The 19,498-nt window shown below is 48.0% G+C and overlaps 1 protein-coding gene across 1 annotated transcript; it reads right to left on the bottom strand.

Annotated features, from left to right (window-relative positions):
* Positions 1-902: 902 nt before the first annotated feature.
* On the bottom strand, positions 903-15,433 carry PPDPF (pancreatic progenitor cell differentiation and proliferation factor). Its single transcript, XM_086932806.1, has 5 exons — positions 15,130-15,433; positions 3,713-3,802; positions 3,189-3,266; positions 2,702-2,798; positions 903-1,333 (listed from the first exon to the last, which is right to left on the bottom strand). Exons 2-5 carry the CDS (start codon positions 3,765-3,767, stop codon positions 1,222-1,224), a joined length of 342 nt encoding a protein of 113 aa, XP_086788932.1. The 5' UTR covers positions 3,768-3,802; positions 15,130-15,433; the 3' UTR covers positions 903-1,221.
* Between the last annotated feature and the right edge of the window lie 4,065 nt (positions 15,434-19,498).

Consider the following 19,498-nt stretch of genomic DNA (forward strand, 5'->3'; position numbering starts at 1 on the left):
ACTTCATTGGTTTTTGTTGAGTTGTAGTTGGTGCGAGCAACAGAGAAAAATTGCTCACCTTTTACTTAAAAAGTTAATTATCCAGGTCATTGGCAATGAAGACGTCAAAACTGCATTAATCGGGAGTGTGCATCACAGTATTAATGCTCTTAATTTTCTGGAATTAGTTACTTATTCTATGGTACCCTTGATGAGCAAAAGGCTCCTTAGATATGCCACAGGTATAGAGGTTATGTTTTGACAGTGCCCATACACATTTTGGAGTGGAATTCGGCTGCCACTTTCTCATTTGTCCAAAAACCAGGCTCCTTGTATTTCATTTTAAGGAGGTCACTATAGGTTTTAATTAGCGAGTGGCTATACCAGAGACAGATCCACCTGGGATGAGACTTAAATAGTAAGTAGTCCATGGGCAGTTAAACTGTTGGAGGTTGTTGATCAATGCAGAAAATACTATGGGCAAAGTTGGATCAGTCCAGTTTTTATTGTAAGGGGATGTTTATTCAGAGATTTGTGGGCCGTCAACTTTTACATAAGTTGGGCGTGTATATTAAAAACAGGGTCCACAGTGCTTTTATACATAAGTGTAGCATGGGGAGGGGGAAGGGTGCGCTTGACTCACTCAGGAAAAGCTATACACTGATGTCAATCACAATATGGAGTCAGAGGATGTGGTAGTGGTCTGCCAATATGGCCATCTTCGTAAAAAATAGGCTGTAGACCATCAGATCAGCTCATGCATACTGGTGGGGGCACGTGGAACATCAGACACAATATTGAGTCAGAGCACGGGGTAGTGGTCAGCCAATATGGCCATCTTCGTATGCAATTGACTGTAGACCATCAGACCAGCTCATGCCTACTGGTGGGCGGCACGTGGAACATCACACACTGCAAAAATGTGGCTGCTTACATTTTTATTAGTTTTCAACAAGTATAAAGCACAAGGCCACACAGGCCAGAGTAGAAAAAAAATATAACATGTTCAAGTTATTTAAAATGGTAAAAAACAAATAACGGTGGGGATTTTCATCATGATAAAAACTACTTCTACATGTCAGCAGCCATGAAAATAAGACAAAAAGGGAGGGGTTTGGGGCGGGGGTAGGGGAGGGGGGGTGAAGGGAAGAAGGGGAGGGAATGGACAATGGGCGCTGTCTCCTAGCGTTCTTCTTGGAAGCAGGCAACCAGGCACCGGCGGGGACATACGCCGGGGCCTGTTCACGCCGGGGGCCCAGATGGTTTACTGGGCTCACTGGCGTGGCGCTTCCTCATCACCTCTTGAGCCAGACCACACGTGATCACGCCATTGGTCACCCGGAATGTTCCTGAACTGAAAGGAAAGAAAGAGGGGTTACTCTAGATGAAATTACAAAGAAGGAACACAAAGGGTCATATTGATAAAACACTCCAGACCCCAAATGCATACTGTGCACACACTCCCACCACTCTGGGAACTGCCTGTAAACTGGGACCTCAAAGCAAACTGCCTGTAAACTGGGACCTCAAAGCAGTGAGAGCAGCTAGAATTAGAGAGCTGGACACAAGAGGCTAAAATCTTGATACAAAGGCGAAAAGTAAGAAGGGCACTAAAATGGTTAAATTCACCCCATTTCATTAGCTTCATGTTCTTGAAGAAAATGATTGTGATAAACTTCACCCCGGGACAAGAACAAACTGAGTACTGCTAACTTACGGACTATAACTTTTTCAAGGAACGAAAGCAAAAATCTGCTTCTGTAAGTGGGTCCCATTTCTACACTGCATATGTGCAGCAGCGGCAGGATTCTTCAAAAATCAGCTTGTGTTTTAAACATAGGGTGAATCATAAGACCGGAAGTGGCCTTATATCCAAACTGCTGAGAAAAGTGGCAAAAGGCAGATGTCTGGTAATCATCCTTCCAGCTAATTAATTTGGGCACCCAACATATAAAGTGGCTTCTGTCTTATAAGAAGTCTAGGCCAAAACTCAAAGCGCTGTCTTTCCACACTCTACCAGGGAGGTGCCTACCGCTCAAGTTGTTTAACATTCTACCCAAAAACATCTCTCCCTTTTCTGGGGAACGAATAGAACAACTACAACAGGTCAGTGAAATGTGCATTTACGTAATCGGTTAAATGAAGTCAGCATATTATGGTAATCATTATCCCCTTAAACAGAGGTTCACTACATAACAGATCCATCTCCTTCACACCCAGCAGACATAACACTCCCAAAACTCAAGTGGAGGGAAAAGAAAAGCAGACTGCCCATTACCCCTTCTGGTCATATGCCAATGCCATCATAGTGGGCAACGTAACTTATTTTCTATGTATGTGGTGGACTTGCCTAGAACCCTAGCGAATGGCAAGTTACCGCAACAGCACTAGTGCTGTTGCTTTACAGCTAGGTTTGTACTAGGCTATATGAACAAGTCTTTATATAGCGCATGCTTGCCATCCCCCCCGAATCTGTGAATAGGAACACAAACCATGAACCAAGGTGAATGAGAATGTTATTTGAACTAATTGCCTTCACTATACATATTTTCAGTGTCCTCGCATTTTAAAGAGGTCTTGAATTTGAAACTCCACATTAGTGGGTCCTCTAACTACTGGTAAGTTATTACCACTCCACTGGGAAGGTGGAAGTCACAGCCCTTCTTGGGCACCCTCTGATCCTCACCAAAAGTAAAACAAATGATGCTCCAGTCCAACTTACTTCTCTGGGGTCTCCGACACAGTTGTCATGGCCGGATGGGTTGGTTTTCCGAAGAAGAAGCTAGCCCACCAGTGACCAGGATCCGCTTTGGGGAGACCTGCAATGTAGAACACAATCGAAAGAAGTGGAAATCAGCTCAGCAGAAGGCAAAACATTTTTTTTAAAATAAGGAACTAGAGGAGACTATTATAGTTAAAATTCTGCATAATAGCCCCTTTAATATTTTAGGAATCGGGATACATCCCATATGCATTAGAAAAGCAAATATATTATCTTTATATTCCCATACCCTAGACGTATACACACACAAGTTGAGTTTCCATACGAAATTAAACTAGGACGGACTCCAGTATTTCTGCAAATCGCCAGGCAAAGTCAGCTGAGGTTTGGTTGGCAATGGGATTGAAAGATACATTGCCCCCTGCCCCCCCTCCCCAAAAAAAAACCTCTTAAGTAGGGTTAGATGCTAACGTGAAGCAGTCCTTACCTGGGTGGTGAGGGATAACTTCCCCAGAGTACTCAACACTACCACAGGAGCTGTTACTGGAAGTAGAGCCCAGACGTCCTATAGACAAAGAAAGAAAAAAAAAACCACAATAAAGCAAAAAGAATGTACCCAAGTGAGGAGTAGGTCGACAAAAGTTGCGGAGTGAGGTTATGGAAGCAATTGGTGGAGGGGAGGAAGGGAATTTACAGACATCTGTGGCTTTGATAGTGCAGTAGTGCTGCAGAAAAGAATGCGTGGCAGGCAAGGCATATACCCAACATGCGAGGTCCACCCTGCACCAATGGCATTTAAAGAAAGGACCAGGCATGAACATACCTCCCTCCGCCACCCACTTTCCCAGCAGTCCTACCCAAGTGCGTTTGAAACAACTATAAGTTTACGGAAAAGGTCACACTAAAGTAAATCCACATTAATGTCTGAATGCACCAAGGACTGTTCTGTGCCTTCTGACACCCCCCCCGCAACCCCCCCAACCCCCACGATGGAGCATGCAGAAGACTCACTTCTGTAGTAGTCGTGGGTTGCAACGAGCGAGCCGCTGGATGGGATAGATGCCATTTTGCTTGCTGTTCTTAAAAGTTACTAAGATGTTTCTGAAAAATAAAAATAAATGTCATGTTAAGTCATAAGTTTAATAATGAATTCTCCCCTGAATATAACACTGTGCCCAAATGGGAATTTCAGCTTACACCCTCAGACCACCCAAACCAGCATTTCTTACTGCCAACCGGCTCGGGAAGAGCAAGTCATTGGGGTGGGGGGTGGAAAAAACTATGCTAAGTGCTTCTGAGGGGGTCCGGTTTCTTTAAACCTCACATTAGAAAGTTAGCATATTGGCTGAAAAGGGGGTATGGGAGTTAAAAGGTCAGAAATAGAATTTCTCACGCCTTATGTAAGAAGCATGGTCGTGGGCAGTCATGTTCTATTTTGGCACAGAGGATACTGGAGGCCAGCAAGGGTCCAAGCTTGAGGCATTCTTTCCATTTATTTTGGGCTAAGTGTGCAGCTGCTGGGAAAATGCACTCCACTACAGAAGGTTGCCAAGTCATGGCTCAGTGAACCGACACCTGGACTGTGCATTCAGATAAACACCTGGCGTGGGCCTATAAATACTCCTTCACACAATATCTTCCATCCTCAGTCAAGGACCGCTCATGCTGCTGCCTTAAGCCTTAATATAGGACCTGCAAGAGAGCTGTGGGCCCCATTCAGGAGCTCGCTTTTCTGCCTACCTAGTCCCCAGCTAGTTTTTCAATAGCTCATGTAATCGGTTACTCACTGTACTTGAAATTGTGCCTAACACACGGCATAAGATGCCTACTTGTCACAAGCGAACCAACCCTACTGGTGACCAACAGATGTGGTTACAAGTCTACTACGAAAACCAAAATTGGTCTGCTCACGTGAAACAGATTGCACTTTATAATTTCCAGAGTACTTGGTGAAAAGTTACATTTTGGTGCAAAAGATGGGTTATTCTCTTTGGAAGAGTATAAGCGAACTCTTCTCTTTTGGGAGGATTGAGGGTTAATGGACTTCGCCACTAAACCCATCCAGTTTTGATGGAGTTGGAAGTCAGATGTCATCATCCGATACAGCCCAAGTCCTCGAGTGGAACCACAAATGTTACCAGCCCCCCTTATGTGGCCTCAAGAAGGGGCATATAAAGAACTTAAATCTAGGAGACCGCGTAGCGAGCAGAGCACCTGCTACACAGACAACTGAAAATGGCACAATTTATTTTGGCACACTAGTAAGTACATGGAAAAGCTTGCACAAAAATGCAAGTCTTTTTATTAACTCTATAAAGGCACTAACCAGTTGGGATAGGCCACCATTTCCCTAGCTACAGCAAAGAGCGAGACTGGCATGGAATAACTATGGTATTCTATATCATGTCATGGGTAGAATTATAGGGTGTCATGTAGAATGTTAGAGGGACTAGAGGGTTCTCGGTTGGTGAGCTAGAGATGGGTTGTTCCTGCCTGAGCTCCTTCCTGTGGATGTCAAGCTGTCTTTCATCTGAAATAAATCACTTCAAAGAACCCTGCGTTTCCGGACTTCTATACTACAATAACCAGTTGCAATACTCTTCGTTCAGGTTCGCAGAAAAATAATAAAGGTACTTTCAGGCATAGTCCTTGAACTACATTTTTCCTTTAACAGGTTTACATTTTGTGAAAAGTTTGAAAAAGTCTGAAGGAAGCCTCCCCGCAGAACAGTACTCGGATCAGGCTCTAGGAGACCACTTCAACACACAACTAACGTAGACCGGCAGTGGCGAGCTCCTCTCAACAACCTGTCGCCAATATGTGTAAGAATTACCAGGAAACCAAGAATAAAGTTTATTATTGTATAAAATGAGAAGCCCACTGGAACGCTTCCACAAGCATTAGAGTCCCGCAGCAACTGGAACCCTTCATGCCGGTGAGTTCCAGAGTGCTCATAGAACATTACCATTACATTCGATGGTAAACACCAGTCAGGTAAAGTACATGAATCATAATCAAATACATTGTGCATAGACACAAATCTGTAATAGCCCTCGTGGGCCAAAGTTGGGCTCACATATACCGACAGCCGTGAAAACCAGAATTATAGAGCGGCCATTTAGGGTCAGTTAACATGGGGTTTACCATTTCATAGTTGACTCAGCAGTTGAGTTGAGCTGACAGCATACGTGACACTCGACCCGCCTCATCCTCTGGAGACGATGTAGTATGTATTTTAGTGTTTGCTCGCGGCTGAGCAGCAGCTGTTTGCATCCCAGTACCGTTAATCGGTTGTACTCGGGATGCAGAGCTGCTGGATGCTCCCGGTCGTAGGTGCATCTACTATTGAAATAAACCCACATTTCAAGCTACCAGACTCCGCCTCTTCACTTAAAATGACATGGGCCAAAGGCCCACTCCGACCTGTGTGTGGATAAACCCGCCATGATGGGACATTTGGCTCCCCATAACCGAGTTGCCCACAAAGTAGAGCAACTAATGCGTGCTGCGACAGAAAAAAAACAAACAAAAAAACACCCCCACACCGGAGCTCAGGTCATAGGGTGAAATCCGGATGTTCGAATATAGAGTGGCACTGTGATGATTAACCGTCTAACGTGAAGAGAACACTGGGTGTGGCATCTGACCCAGTAACACAAATTATTCAAGCGTATCTGCGCAATAGGCAGTTACAGGAGTGACTCGACTTTAAGAGTTGATGATGTGGAAAGTTTAATTAACTCTAGGGATTAGCAAAGAGCGTGGGTGGTAAGAAATACTGCCACAGCTCGACTGCATGGCGACGTGGACCCGCCGAGCGTGGGGCGGAATGAGGTCACCACGCTGCGAGCCTGGGTGCTGAACGTGGCGCATGGCACGCTGCCAGCTCACGCTTACAACAGCGCGACCACGCAGCAGGCACGCTCAGGCAGAACAGCAGTCAGACAGGTTCAAGCGTGCAGCCATCCCAGGTGGAGTGAACTCCGTAGAGGCTGCATTAACTGTGAGGAGGGTGCGAACCAACCAGGCGTCGGTGCCATTACCTGGTAGCCCCAACCGCATCCCAGTGTATTATACTGACCCTTTCAGGCCATAGCGTGACAAACCCTCGACACCCTCATCTTGAATTATGTCTCTTGTCCCATTTCCAACTAGTCTTTTAGATCCGGTTAATTTCCCAGCTTCATCAGCTCTGCAAAATTCGACCTCTCCTTCTAGTTCCCCATAACCCATTTGGCCAACAATCGAGCTTCGAAGCACTGTAAACCGGTCAAGTATACAACTTCAGCTAGCCCTACTAATGTAGTCTACCCTCTTCCTCCCTTTAGCTCTTTAGAAAGCCATTCACACACTTCGTATCACCTGCAATGCATCACCTTGGTTCTACCTTTCATATGAATATTTATTTGCTTCGAAATCCCCTCTGATCACTAACTTCCTAGCTGGATGGTGTCCCACTGGTTTCAGTCAAGCCCTCTGTCCGTCACTAGGCTGCATCTCTTATAATTTATTTGATGCCCAAAATCCTTTCCAGCTTTTATCCAGTCCATCAACATTGCCCCAGAAGCATAACAGCCACTGCTCCCACGTACCGGATACTAGACAGCTAGCATAATCCACCCTCCCACCCCATTAAGTACTGCCAAAACACTACCACCTGCACAAGCACATAGCAAGTTAGGCTACTGCAACAGTTTAAGCCAGTCTCACTCACCACCGGAAAAGGTATGCAACATCCCTAAGCAAACTAGATCACAACCCTATCATGAGGTTGGATACAGTCAGGCAAAAACGACCATGTATGTACCTGTAAAGCTATAAAAAAGGACCAACCCAACTGCTTTACTTAAATGAAATCCTTACACACTAACATCTCGGCAGGCTTGGCTCTGAACAATCTAGTAGTTAAACCCAATCCGCCATGAGCAACATTAAACTCAGGGTACTTAAATTCCTTGGTAATGAATGGAACACACACTAGTTTCCTCTCCACGCTTGGCAATTACTCTACAAACCTACCCTCTGGCAATAAGGAGATTACTAATCCTTCACATCCATCTTCTTTATTATACCCCATACCAAATTAAAAATAGCTTTAAATATTAATGTATGAAGTGTCTTCCAACCCCACTCAAACAGCAAACATTGGTTTATTTATGCTACACACTAAACTTTGAGCCACTGTAGATATTTTAATGTGGATATGTACAGCATTTCTAGCCTTTATTCGTTTTAAACTAAAAACGGATCCAATCCAGTTCCAACTACCAGTTGCAAACACAGAACTACTCCTGGTGGCTGATGACCGATGCCATCTGTGTCTTTAGCATTAATTAAGGCAAAATCAATGCAAAGAATTTGACCGAGCACGGTGTGTGGTTTGCAAAAAGGCTTTAGGGCAATTTAATTTGGCTTTTCCACTAATCTGACACAATAGGTTTAGTTTGGCCAGACCACACTCTGCAATTAGCCACCCTCAAGTTCAGTTAGTGTCTGAACAGTTATTTTCTCTTGAGTTCTCAGAATAACAGATTGGAGTTAAAGGTCCACACTGAACAACCACATTCCTTTAGATTGGGATCCCAGGGGTTATCTTGACAGGGATACAACAAACATATGTATGCAGGTGTTTAAGCCAAGTAGAAGACGTGCAATTGTAATTAGGCGTCAAGTTTTAGCATCGGACTACAGATAAAAGCCTGTTGAGATCCATACTACCGCCCACAGCATACCATGGATGCATTCATTGTTTAATAACCCCCCCCCCCCACGATGTTGTAGAGACATAGGCTAAGCATTCTGGTTGCTCGCAATTCGGGATACATGGAATAACCACACAACTATGGGGCAGCAGTATTATAGGCAAGCTAGGGGCATTTGTATTGCCAGTGCTTGTTTAGGAGGTTTGCATTTAATGTCCATTTTAGGTAACATTTAAGAAAACTCTGCCATTTGACAGGCACAGAGAATAATGTATGGCTACAAGGTTACAAGTAGCCTGGCTTTAATAAGTGAACTGCAAATATTTACCATCCTTGGTGTCTCCCTGCTTTGTTGTTTACACCCCCCCCCCTCAACACAACAAATTGTGTGTTTCAAGATATTGGCACAAAACAGAGCTGGGGAATAAAGGACACAAGGTCTTGGAGTCGGTAGCACCACATTGTTGTTATGAGCTTCAGTCTTAGCTCTTACATTGTAAGTGTAATCAATCAATCAATCATAATACGTGTATAGCGCGCTACTCACCCGGCAGGGTCTCAAGGCGCTTGGGGGAAGAGGGCTGCTATTGCTCGAACAGCCAGGTCTTGAGTTGAGTTGAGTTGTCTCCTGAAGGCGAGATGGTCCTGGGTCAGCCGAAGATGGATGGGGAGAGAGTTCCCTATCTTGGCCGCCAGGTAGGAGAAGGATCTGCCACCAGCATGGGCTCTTCGGATGCACGGTACGGCGGCGAGGCTTGTTGATCGTAGCTGGCGGGTGGGCATGTAGAAGGTCAGGCGGTCGTTGAGGTACTTGGGGCCCAGGTCGTGGAGAGATTTGTGCGCGTGGGTGAGGAGCCTGAACGTGATCCTCTCGCTGACGGGGAGCCAGTGCAGGTCCTTCAGGTGGCCGGAGATGTGGCTGCGTCGGGGGATGTTCAGGATGAGTCGGGCGGAGGTGTTCTGGATGCGTTGAGTCTATTCTGTAGCTTGGCTGTGGTTCCGGCGTAGAGGGTGTTTCCGTAATCCAGTCGGCTGGTGACGAGTGCTTGGGTGACCGTCGTCCTGGTTTCGGTCGGGATCCATCGGAAGATCTTGCGGAGCAAGCGTAGGGTGTTGAAGCATGATGAGGAGACTGCGTTGACTTGTCTGGTCATCGAGAGGGAGGAGTCCAGGACGAAGCCCAGGTTGCGTGCGTGGTCTGTTGGCTTGGGGGTGGCGCCCAGGGCGGGGGGCCACCAGGAGTCGTCCCAGGCGGAGGGCGATGGACCCAGGACGAGGTCTTCCGTCTTGTCTGAGTTCAGTTTCAGGCGGCTGTTCTTCATCCATTCGGCGAAGTCTTTTATCCCTTCGTGTAGATTCGTTCTGGCGGTGGCGGGGTCTCTGGTGAGGGAGAGGATCAGTTGGGTGTCGTCAGCGTAGGAGATGATGTTGAGGTTGTGCTGGCGTGCGATGTCTGCAAGAGGTCTCATGTAGATGTTGAAGAGGGTGGGGCTGAGTGATGATCCTTGCGGGACACCGCAGATGACTTTGGTGGCCTCGGATCGAAACGGGGGGAGGCGGACTCTGTGTTCTTCCGGTGAGGAATGAGATGATCCACTCCAGTGCCTTCTCTTGAATGCCGATGTTGCTGAGGCGTTGGATTAGGGTGCGGTGGCCGACTGTGTCGAACGCTGCAGAGAGGTCCAGGAGGATGAGGGCCGCTGTTTCCCCGTTGTCGAGCAGGGTTCTGATGTTGGTGGCTGCGATGAGGGCGGTCTCGGTGCTGTGGTTGGCTCGAAAACCAGACTGCGAGGGGGTCGAGGGATCCGTTTGTCTCGAGGAAGGCTGCAAGCTGTCTGTTGACGGTCTTCTCGATGACTTTGGCAGGGAAGGGGAGGAGTAATATGGGGCGAAAGTTCTTGAGGCCGGTGGGGTCTCCTGTTGGTTTCTTCAGTAGGGCGCTGAGCTCGGCGTGCTTTCAGCTCTCCGGGAAGGTGGCGGTGTTGAAGGAGGCGTTGACGATGTCCCGTAGTTGGGGTGCGATGATGGAGTCGGCATTGTTGAAGACGTGGTGGGGGCAGGGGGTCGGTAGGAGATCCGGAGTGGATGGTGTTCATTGTGCGGGCTGTGTCTTCGGTGGTCACCGTGGTCCAGGAGTGGAGGTCATTGGATCGGTGGTTGGGTGCATCGATGGTGCGCCGAAGCTGTTGTGGATGTCGGCGATCTTGCGGTGGAAGAACGAGGAGAGAGAGTTGGAGAGGTCTTGTGAGTGAGGTTGTTGTTGCCGGTGCTGGGGTTGGAGAACTCCTTGACGATGCTGAAGAGTTCCTTGCTGTTGTGGGCGTTGTTGTCCAGTCGTTCCTTCAGTGATTTCTTCTTGGTAGTGCGGATAAGCTTGTGGTGCTTGCGGGTGGCTTGTTTGAGGGCGGTCATGTTGTCTGTGGTCTGGTCGAGGAGCCAGGCTCTTGAGGGTGCGGCAGTTTTTCTTGGAGTCCTTGAGTTAGTCGGTGAACCAGGAGGCTTTCTTGCTTCTGGGTCTGCTGGTAGGGTTCTTTAATGGCGCGAGGTAGTCGGCGCAGTCGGTCAGCCACTTCGTGAGGTTGTGTGCTGCTTCGGTGGGTCCGTTGTGCTGGCGGGTGGGTTCTGACTGAGGGAGGTGGTGAGCTGTTTGGCGGTTATCTTGCTCCAGCTCCTGTGGGGAACCTGTTGCGGGTGGTAGTGGGTCGTGGTTCTTTTGAAGCTGAAGTGGACGCAGCTGTGGTCGGTCCAGTGAAGTCCTGTGGCGTGGCTGAAGGTGATGTGCTTGCTGGATGAGAAGACTGGATCAAGCGTATGGCCGGCGTAGTGGGTGGGGGTGTTGACCAGTTGCTTGAGTCTGAGGTTGGCGAGGTGGTCCAGCAGGGTGGTGGTGTTGCGGTCGTTGTTGTTCTCCAGGTGGAAGTAGAGGTCCCAGAGGAGGATGTAGTCGGTGGAGGGGAGGGCGTGCGGGCTGATGAAGTCAGCGAGGTCTTCGCTGAATTGTGTGCGGGGTCCTGGGGGTCTGTAGATGAGGGTGGTCTTGGGGTCGGTGTAGATCTGGAAGTGAAGATGTTCGGCCGCCGTGAGGGTGTCGGAGTTGGTCGTGATGCGGATCGTGTTCTTGACGCGGTCCTTCCGGGTGATCTTGTATCCGTCCGGAATGGAGATGGCTATGTCGGGCGCTGAGGAGGCGTTCATCCAGGTTTCTGTCAGGAAGGCGACATTCTGGAGATGCGGTGTCGAGGAGGTTCCAGAGTTCCACGGTGTGTCTGTGGATGGAGCGGGTGTTGAGCAGGATGCACTTCAGGTGGTTACTGCTGGTGATCGTCTTGGCGGGTGCGGTGCAGGTCCGGATGCAGGAGAAGTTGCAGGATCGGCAGCAGAAGGGTCCGTGGGTGCGGGGTGGCTCGGTAGCATCCGGGGGTTCGGCCAGCGTTGAGTGCTGCGGCGTCGTAGGTCCGGCGGATAGGATGGCCTCTGCGGGGGCCAGGGGTGCTGGCACTGGGCGCGATCCAAGCAGACGGGTTTGCCTTTGGCGCGCGTGCGAGGAGGAGTCATAAGAAGGGAGCCGAGAGGGAGGGTCCGCTGGGTGGCGGGAGCGGGGTGCCCAATCGGATGGCGGGCTGCAGGGAGGCAGCGGCGGGAAAAGCGGGAAGACTAGTGCGGGCGGCTCAGCGGCGGACAATTGCACAAACAGGAAGTGGGCGGCAGAAACTGGCAGCAGCAGCAGGAGGAGCGTGGGGGCGACCCGGCCTGGGTAAGGCACAGTGGTCGCTATTATAATCACAAAAGGTCTCTAGTCACAACAATGGAGAAGACAATCCATTCCTTCAGTGTACAAGTGGGAATTGTTACAGCTCCTTGTGAACACCTAATCGCGCAAGGGTGCTCAACATATCTTGCTATGAATAGGCAAGGCATATTGGACTGTACCACATCGGTGTGTGTTTTCGGCCACTTACAAGAGTGTGGAATCTGTAAATGAGGAGCAAGAAGATTAAGTGCCTCTGGCAGGGACTGGCCAGTGTTAATCATAGAGTACTATCTCCACTTACATATATTGCACGTCATCAGAATCTTGAATGAAAGATGACTTGTGCACGCAAAGTGGACATCTCAGATATAGGAGTTTCAGACACTCACGGAGACCAACTACCCATGTACGCACATTATCTGCACTGACGCATTTAGCTGGAGTCACCATGCCATGATGAGTCTGAAGTTAGAAATGGCGCAAAAGATGTCTCGGGGTGAGTAATCTCTATGTATCCAAGACAAAAATATTATATTAGACAAAACTGTAGGGCTTCCTCAACCAGCTCCACCACTTAAGTGGCCATGGGATAAGTACACTGCGACAAAAAGTGGCATGTGCAGTACACTGCACTACACAAATGGCAAATCATGCTAAATACAGGTAAATCGTTCAGAAGTTTCTAGAAGAATGGCTCAGTGGAATCGGATTTGCTGCCACCACGAGAGATTGAGTAGAGTCTGGTTTAAGGCAGTGTGATCCATGTTTGTAGAACCAATAATTTCAAATTAGAGAGATCTCACAAATCTAGTTGTCAAAATGCATTCCTTGTTTTCTTCTTTTAGGCAATACCAGTTAAAATGGTGCATTTAGTGCCTATGCTCCATGGTGGAAAAAAAAACTACGGGGTAATTATACACACACTGCAACAAATTCCACTGCTGACAGGCAAGTTGATTAAAAATGCAGCAAAAAATAAATAACTCGATTGACATCCCTTTAAGAAATAAGAAAACGTAAAAGTTAAACTTGGGGGGAAAAAAACACACACACACACACACACACACACACACACACACAGAATAGCCTTTTCCGCGGGTGGCTGTTAGAAGCCATGAACATACTAGAAGAGATTGTGTACAACAACGGAGGTGAAGCGATAAACTGAAGCAGCTTGTGCAGCGTCTGCACTCCGTTACGTGAGGGTGGGAAAATAAAAACCACAAAAAATAAAAAACCCACACACGACAGATCAGCCATCAAAATCCATGGCTTTTGTAATGCAGCACGCGCAACACACATTTCCATCTATCATTGCCTAGCTGTTTACACCTCAAAGCCCAGCCATGTGTCGGCAAATATAATCCCGTTAACAAACGCAGATATTGAAATATTTTCTCAACACTCGTTTTACCCTGCATTTGACAGACGCCTCTTAGCAACAGCGGTACCGGTTGCAAACCAGTCCGAACCAGCTCTCGAGGAGGGCGGGGGCACCTCCTCCTTTCTCGAGGGTCTGATAAACCATCTTCTTTACCGCCATCTAGGTTTGCTCATCATCGAAGCAATGAATGGTGCTCTGCCCCCGATATTATTAAAAGGGGACCAAGCAGAGAAACAACTAAATCTACTTCTTACAGAAATAATAAAAAAAAAATAAAAAAAAAATACACAGCATGGCTTCCAGAAGTTTCCTTTGTTTGATGGATCTGCAGGGTTTTCAGATCCATTGACATCACTCGGTACATGGCCCCTTTAACAACTCCTAGAACGCGGGGTTCGCCCCTCTTCTGTGCCGACAGCTCAAGTGTTAGATAAACAAGTAAAGAAGATAAGCAGTTCATGGCCACGGATGTAGAACCGATGATTATAGGCAAGTGGCACAAAGTACTCCCACCCACCAAAGGAACTCATGCCACTGAATATAATTAAGACTGGCATAACTCAATCACCACCAGCACGGAGACTATGAAAACCTTCGACTATAACCAACAGCTAACTACACGAGCATGATGGTGAATCACCACCATGGTACCCACAAGAAGCTTCGAATACATCAACAGCTGTCAACTACCTGTGCCTGCACCATCTTGGTGGAGAGTCACTAAAAAGACTCGTACTAGCATGAACAGCCATTACCACAAACACATACTTCAGCACTGAACAGGGTCACAACGAGCACCCTCTGTCCACAACAGGCATAGCAACTACATTACGACCAAAGACCACTGCAGCTACAAACACCAACTAAGCCATCCACTAACTAGCAGAGATGCCATTCACCAAGACTGGCACCACTTTAAAATAACCTGGTAGTTAGTGACAATCTCAAATTAGTTTTTTCACTACTGCAAGGACAGCTGCTCCCATAGCATTGGAGTAACCATATTCCATTTAATCAACAGTAATTTCTAAACGGGGGCAGGTACCAGCTTATGTTTGGGTGTCTTTATAAATGGAAAGAAAAATCATAACTTATGGTTAAATTGGATTTTCAAACACATTTTGAAAATGCCACTGACATGTTCCTGCCTTCGCCATTTGGTGCCTGCAGCTTGACTGAGTCACGTGACAAAAGGTGTTGACAGTTCAGTTGTTAAAAGCCACGTGTAGATAATGAACCATGCGCGGCCCTTCCCCCCTCTCGCCAGGGTTACTTGAGCAGGTGGGAGGTCTTTATTTCGGTGATATACGACAAGAATAAAACAGTCGCTTTAGTGCGGAAACGCGAATTTTTTTAAAAAAGGAGGTGAAATACAAGGTATAAAACCATCTACGGGATTATCAATGGACTACAGCAACAACTGCGTGGGATGGATATATCCCTTCCATGCATGCAACAATCCGGCATGCCAAACAAGGAGGCTTAACACACCTTGTTAAAATGCTTGAACACTATGATATGCAATCTACATGAACACCACTCAACAAGTACGTGAACTGCCGACCAAGCTACCGCGTGACGTCATCCTCACCTTAAGGCCAGATGTTGTGTGTTTCTTCTTGGCACCGTGCAGCAGCGACTTCAGTTGGCACTCGGCTCGGGAGAGCAAACGCTAGGCAACAGGGCCCATTTGTAAAGGAGATGCTGGGAGTATACTCCACTGCCACAAAACTAAGCTCAGCTTGACTGGTTGTGAGGGTGGAGCGGCTGGAGCCGAAATATATAGGACAGGGGCGTGGGCGGGGCCAGACAGGCTGTACCAAGATGGCACGGGTGAGACACAATGTGCTCTGGCCCGGCCTCGACTCTTCCCTCCCATCTCCATTTGTCTGAGGGAGTTGACCCAAGTTACAAAAATATAACTGTGGTCCCAGCGCAGTGAGATGGATTTCCGAGGACAGACAGTTCTCTAAATTCATTTTCCTAACCGCTCTACGATCCTTCTTGTGCCCAGTAGCCCAGTCGCGTGACATCACCGCGACAGGCACCAATCCCAGCGTTCTTCTCTTGTGTTCTCGTCCAATGGCACGTTTAAGGCTGCGGGTCCTCGCGCCTTAAAGGCGAAGTGACATTCTTTATGCAACACCATTCAGCAAAAGAAAGAAGATCAGATTTCCTTTGTGAGCGAGTTGTTTTGTTGAGCGACACGCTGCCGTTGTACTTGCTTGTTGGTGCCCGGGAGCTTGCTGTGTGTGTGTGTGTTAAAGGAAAGAAAGAAAACTAGAATAACTGGGACTGTGCACGTCTGTCCCACTGCAAGCTTTAATCTGCCATTACCCAGACTCGGGAGCCATTCTCGTTTACGTGTTTCTTTTGTTTGTATTGCACCACATAAATATCGTTTTCAGCTCGCTTTTATGGAGTGTTGGCGCTCATTTAAAAATCTCGGAGCATACAGAATGCATCAGAATAATGAGCAGTGTTTAAAAAAAAAAAATTGTAACTTTTTTGGGGCAATTTTAAATAGAACTGACATGGCCCGAAGGCATCAGAACACCTTACAAAAGTAGCAGGATACAAGGGAACAGCGAGTTACAGTAGTTGAATCAAGGTATGTGCTTGTGTAGATGGGACCAGTACAATTGCTGCAGTTGTTCAAAGGTTGTCGTACACAGTTCAAGCATGGATTAAGATGGTGGGGCCACATAAATAATGTGTAAGTAACTGGTGCTCATGTAAAGCGCTCTGATACTTGAAATCCTTTGGGTCGTGTTTGCACTATATAAAAATCCGGAAAAAAATAAATAATAATTGGGATTAACGGGCAGTAGCAGAAAGATGCTGCAGTCTTGAAGAGCTGCTTTGCAACTAGCATTATTATATTTATACAAACTTCAACTGAAAATAAACTGTCAAGATGCATTAAAACCTAAGCAGTAGATCACGCACACCACCAGTTCTAATGCATTCTCCAGAGACTACCACATATGTCGTACACCATCATCACAACACTCCATGATTGCTGCACTACATGCAGCATGCATATTGTTCTAGGCATTTATCAACTTGCACTGACACTATGAGAGAGAGAGAGAAGCCACAGACATAAAAGCTGAGTCCGATATGCTGGCCGAGGTTGGTGGAAATCTGTCTTTTCTGCATGGCTCTCCAAATTTTTCATCTTTTGCTGCACCCTATATTTTTGCTGGTGTTTGAAATCTGTGCAGTTTAATCCTGCTAACCGATGATAACATGTTTCAGCACATTAAACATGGTTGAATTGCCATATTTCCAATAAGTATATTTAACTTTACCTGCAAGTTCAGAGTATAGCTTGCAAAATGTACCTAGGGCCTGTAAGTTAAATGTCATTAGTGTACTGCAGCACCTTTTGTGCTATCTCTTTCAGTGATAGTGTAAAACATGCCTTAAGGCCTACTGTTAGAAACTGGGTTGTTGGTTGATTGGGGTGTGAGCCCTGGTGAAGCAGAAACCATAATTATAGTCAGGGTACGGCACAAGCAAACCCAAAATTAGTCTGTGCTCAATCCTCTGGTAGCTTGGCTGCAGGCTTGTGCTTCGGTTTTCCTCCTTTTTGGCTCCTTCCTCTGCTGTCTGTTTTTTCTTTCTTTTGTGGTTTCTTGCTCTCTGGCTGTTGTTTTTGCTGGGGTTTGTGGGGGGCCCTCGTCCCTGGAGTTGTGGGCCTGGCGTCTCATGGGCCTGTTGGACGGCCTAATCTCCTGTCTCGTTCCCTTTGGGGCCTCAGTGTGTGGGGGTCTGTGTGGCAGCTTTGCACCCAGTTCCGTGTCCTGTGCTACAAGCTTGTACTTTCCTCTTTTCCTTTTCCTAGTGTGGGAGCCCAGTGCCTCCCTCTGGATGGCTGGCAGTGTGTCTGGTTGCTTGTGTGCTGGTTTGACGACTGCATTGCTATTGATTTTCGCTACTGCTTCTCTAAGGTCTCTGTGGCAGACGTGCTGCCTTGGCTTGGGGCTGGTGAGTGTCTTGGTTTCAACTTCCTCTGTCTCTTTGGTTCCTGCCTGGGTATTCGTGCACTGTTGTGCCCTCTGTCACGTTGGTACAAAAGGGGGTGGTGATGGACGGAGCATCTGAACCAATCAAACACTCACACCCAGTCAACAGATCTGGGTTTAATCCATCACCGTTCTTTAGCCCACTCTGCCACCCCAGTTCAAGCATGGCCATATGCAAATCAGTCTGACCCTGTGCCTCATGGGAACAGTCCAGCCCGAACTGCCAAGCCATGCCTTCCCTGGACCAGATTCAAGCTTCCTAGGACCGGTTTCTGGCATTTCAGCCGTCTTCAGCCAGGCTTGCTTGAATCCAGTGGCAAAGTGAGCAAGGGACTCACGTCTGAGCATACCCTGCCAACTTATGGCTAACAAAGCGGTACAAAAGGGGGTGGTGATGGACGGAGCATCTGAACCAATCAAACACTCACACCCAGTCCACAGATCTGGGTTTAATCCATCACCGTTCTTTAGCCCACTCTGCCACCCCAGTTCAAGCATGGCCATATGCAAATCAGTCTGACCCTGTGCCTCATGGGAACAGTCCAGCCCGAACTGCCAAGCCATGCCTTCCCTGGACCAGATTCAAGCTTCCTAGGACCGGTTTCTGGCATTTCAACCGTCTTCAGCCAGGCTTGCTTGAATCCAGTGGCAAAGTGAGCAAGGGACTCACGTCTGAGCATACCCTGCCAACTTATGGCGAACAAAGCGGTACAAAAGGGTGGTGATGGACGGAGCATCTGAACCAATCAAACACTCACACCCAGTCGAGATCTGGGTTTAATCCATCACCGTTCTTTAACCCACTCTGCCACCCCAGTTCAAGCATGGCCATATGCAAATCAGTCTGACACTGTGCCTCATGGGAACAGTCCAGCCCGAACTGCCAAGCCATGCCTTCCCTGGACCAGATTCAAGCTTCCTAGGACCGGTTTCTGGCATTTCAGCCGTCTTCAGCCAGGCTTGCTTGAATCCAGTGGCAAAGAGAGCAAGGGATTCACGTCTGAGCATACCCTGCCAACTTATGGCGAACAAAGCGGTACAAAAGGGGGTGGTGATGGACGGAGCATCTGAACCAATCAAACACTAACACCCAGTCAAGAGATCTTTTGTACCTCTGTCACGTTGGGCTGTGTGTCCTGCCTATGCAGCTTTTTCCTGCTGCCGCCCTTTCCCATGTTGGTGTTTTCGGCTTTCTGCCTGCCTGCTGTCTTCTGGCCTTCTGAGGTTTTGTTGTGCATTGTGTTGCGATCGGCCTAGGTTATTTCTACTACCCTTCGGCTGAGTGCAGACTTCCCTGCTTTTTGCGGCTTCGTCCTCTGGTGGCCGCTGTGGCTTGGTTGTGGTTCCGGGTGCCTTGCTGTCGCCCTCTCTTGTTTTGGTGCCTTCCTCACCTTCATCCCGGAGTGTGGGCTCCAGTGTCCCACTGTGCTGCGCGGTCCATTTCCTCTCTTGCCCTGTGTCACCCTGGCTGGTCGGCAAGTGCTTGTGCATGCTCCTGGGCTGTCCTTCCTGGTGCAGTGGCTGCTGTTTATGCGGTTTGCAGCTCTTCCTCTGCTTTGTGGGGCCTGTGCGCTGTCGCTGTTATCACAGCCTGGTGTGGTGGTGCCTTCCTTTTTTCTGCTCGCGGTCGTGGCTGGCTTGCAGCTTTCTTAGGATGCCTGGGTCCTGTGGTGGGTGGTGTTTCATGTCTGCCCTTCGACTGTGTTTCTGCTTTTCCGCTATTCTCGGCTTGCCGGGTGGTATAGAAGTGGGTGTCTCCATGGGCTTCTGTGCTCCGGCCAGGGTCCTTGTTCAGCACTTCGGGGTCTGATTAGGCTGTTGTGCGTCATCCTGGTGGATGCTCCGGTGTGGGGTTTCTCCCCCTTTGGTGTGGCGGTGGTCTGTCTTTGGCTTCCCCTGTGCTCAGGTTGGTGGGGTGCCATTGTTGCT

The sequence above is a fragment of the Lissotriton vulgaris genome, chromosome 7, assembly GCF_964263255.1.
Source record: "Lissotriton vulgaris chromosome 7, aLisVul1.2, whole genome shotgun sequence".
NCBI lineage: Eukaryota > Metazoa > Chordata > Amphibia > Caudata > Salamandridae > Lissotriton > Lissotriton vulgaris.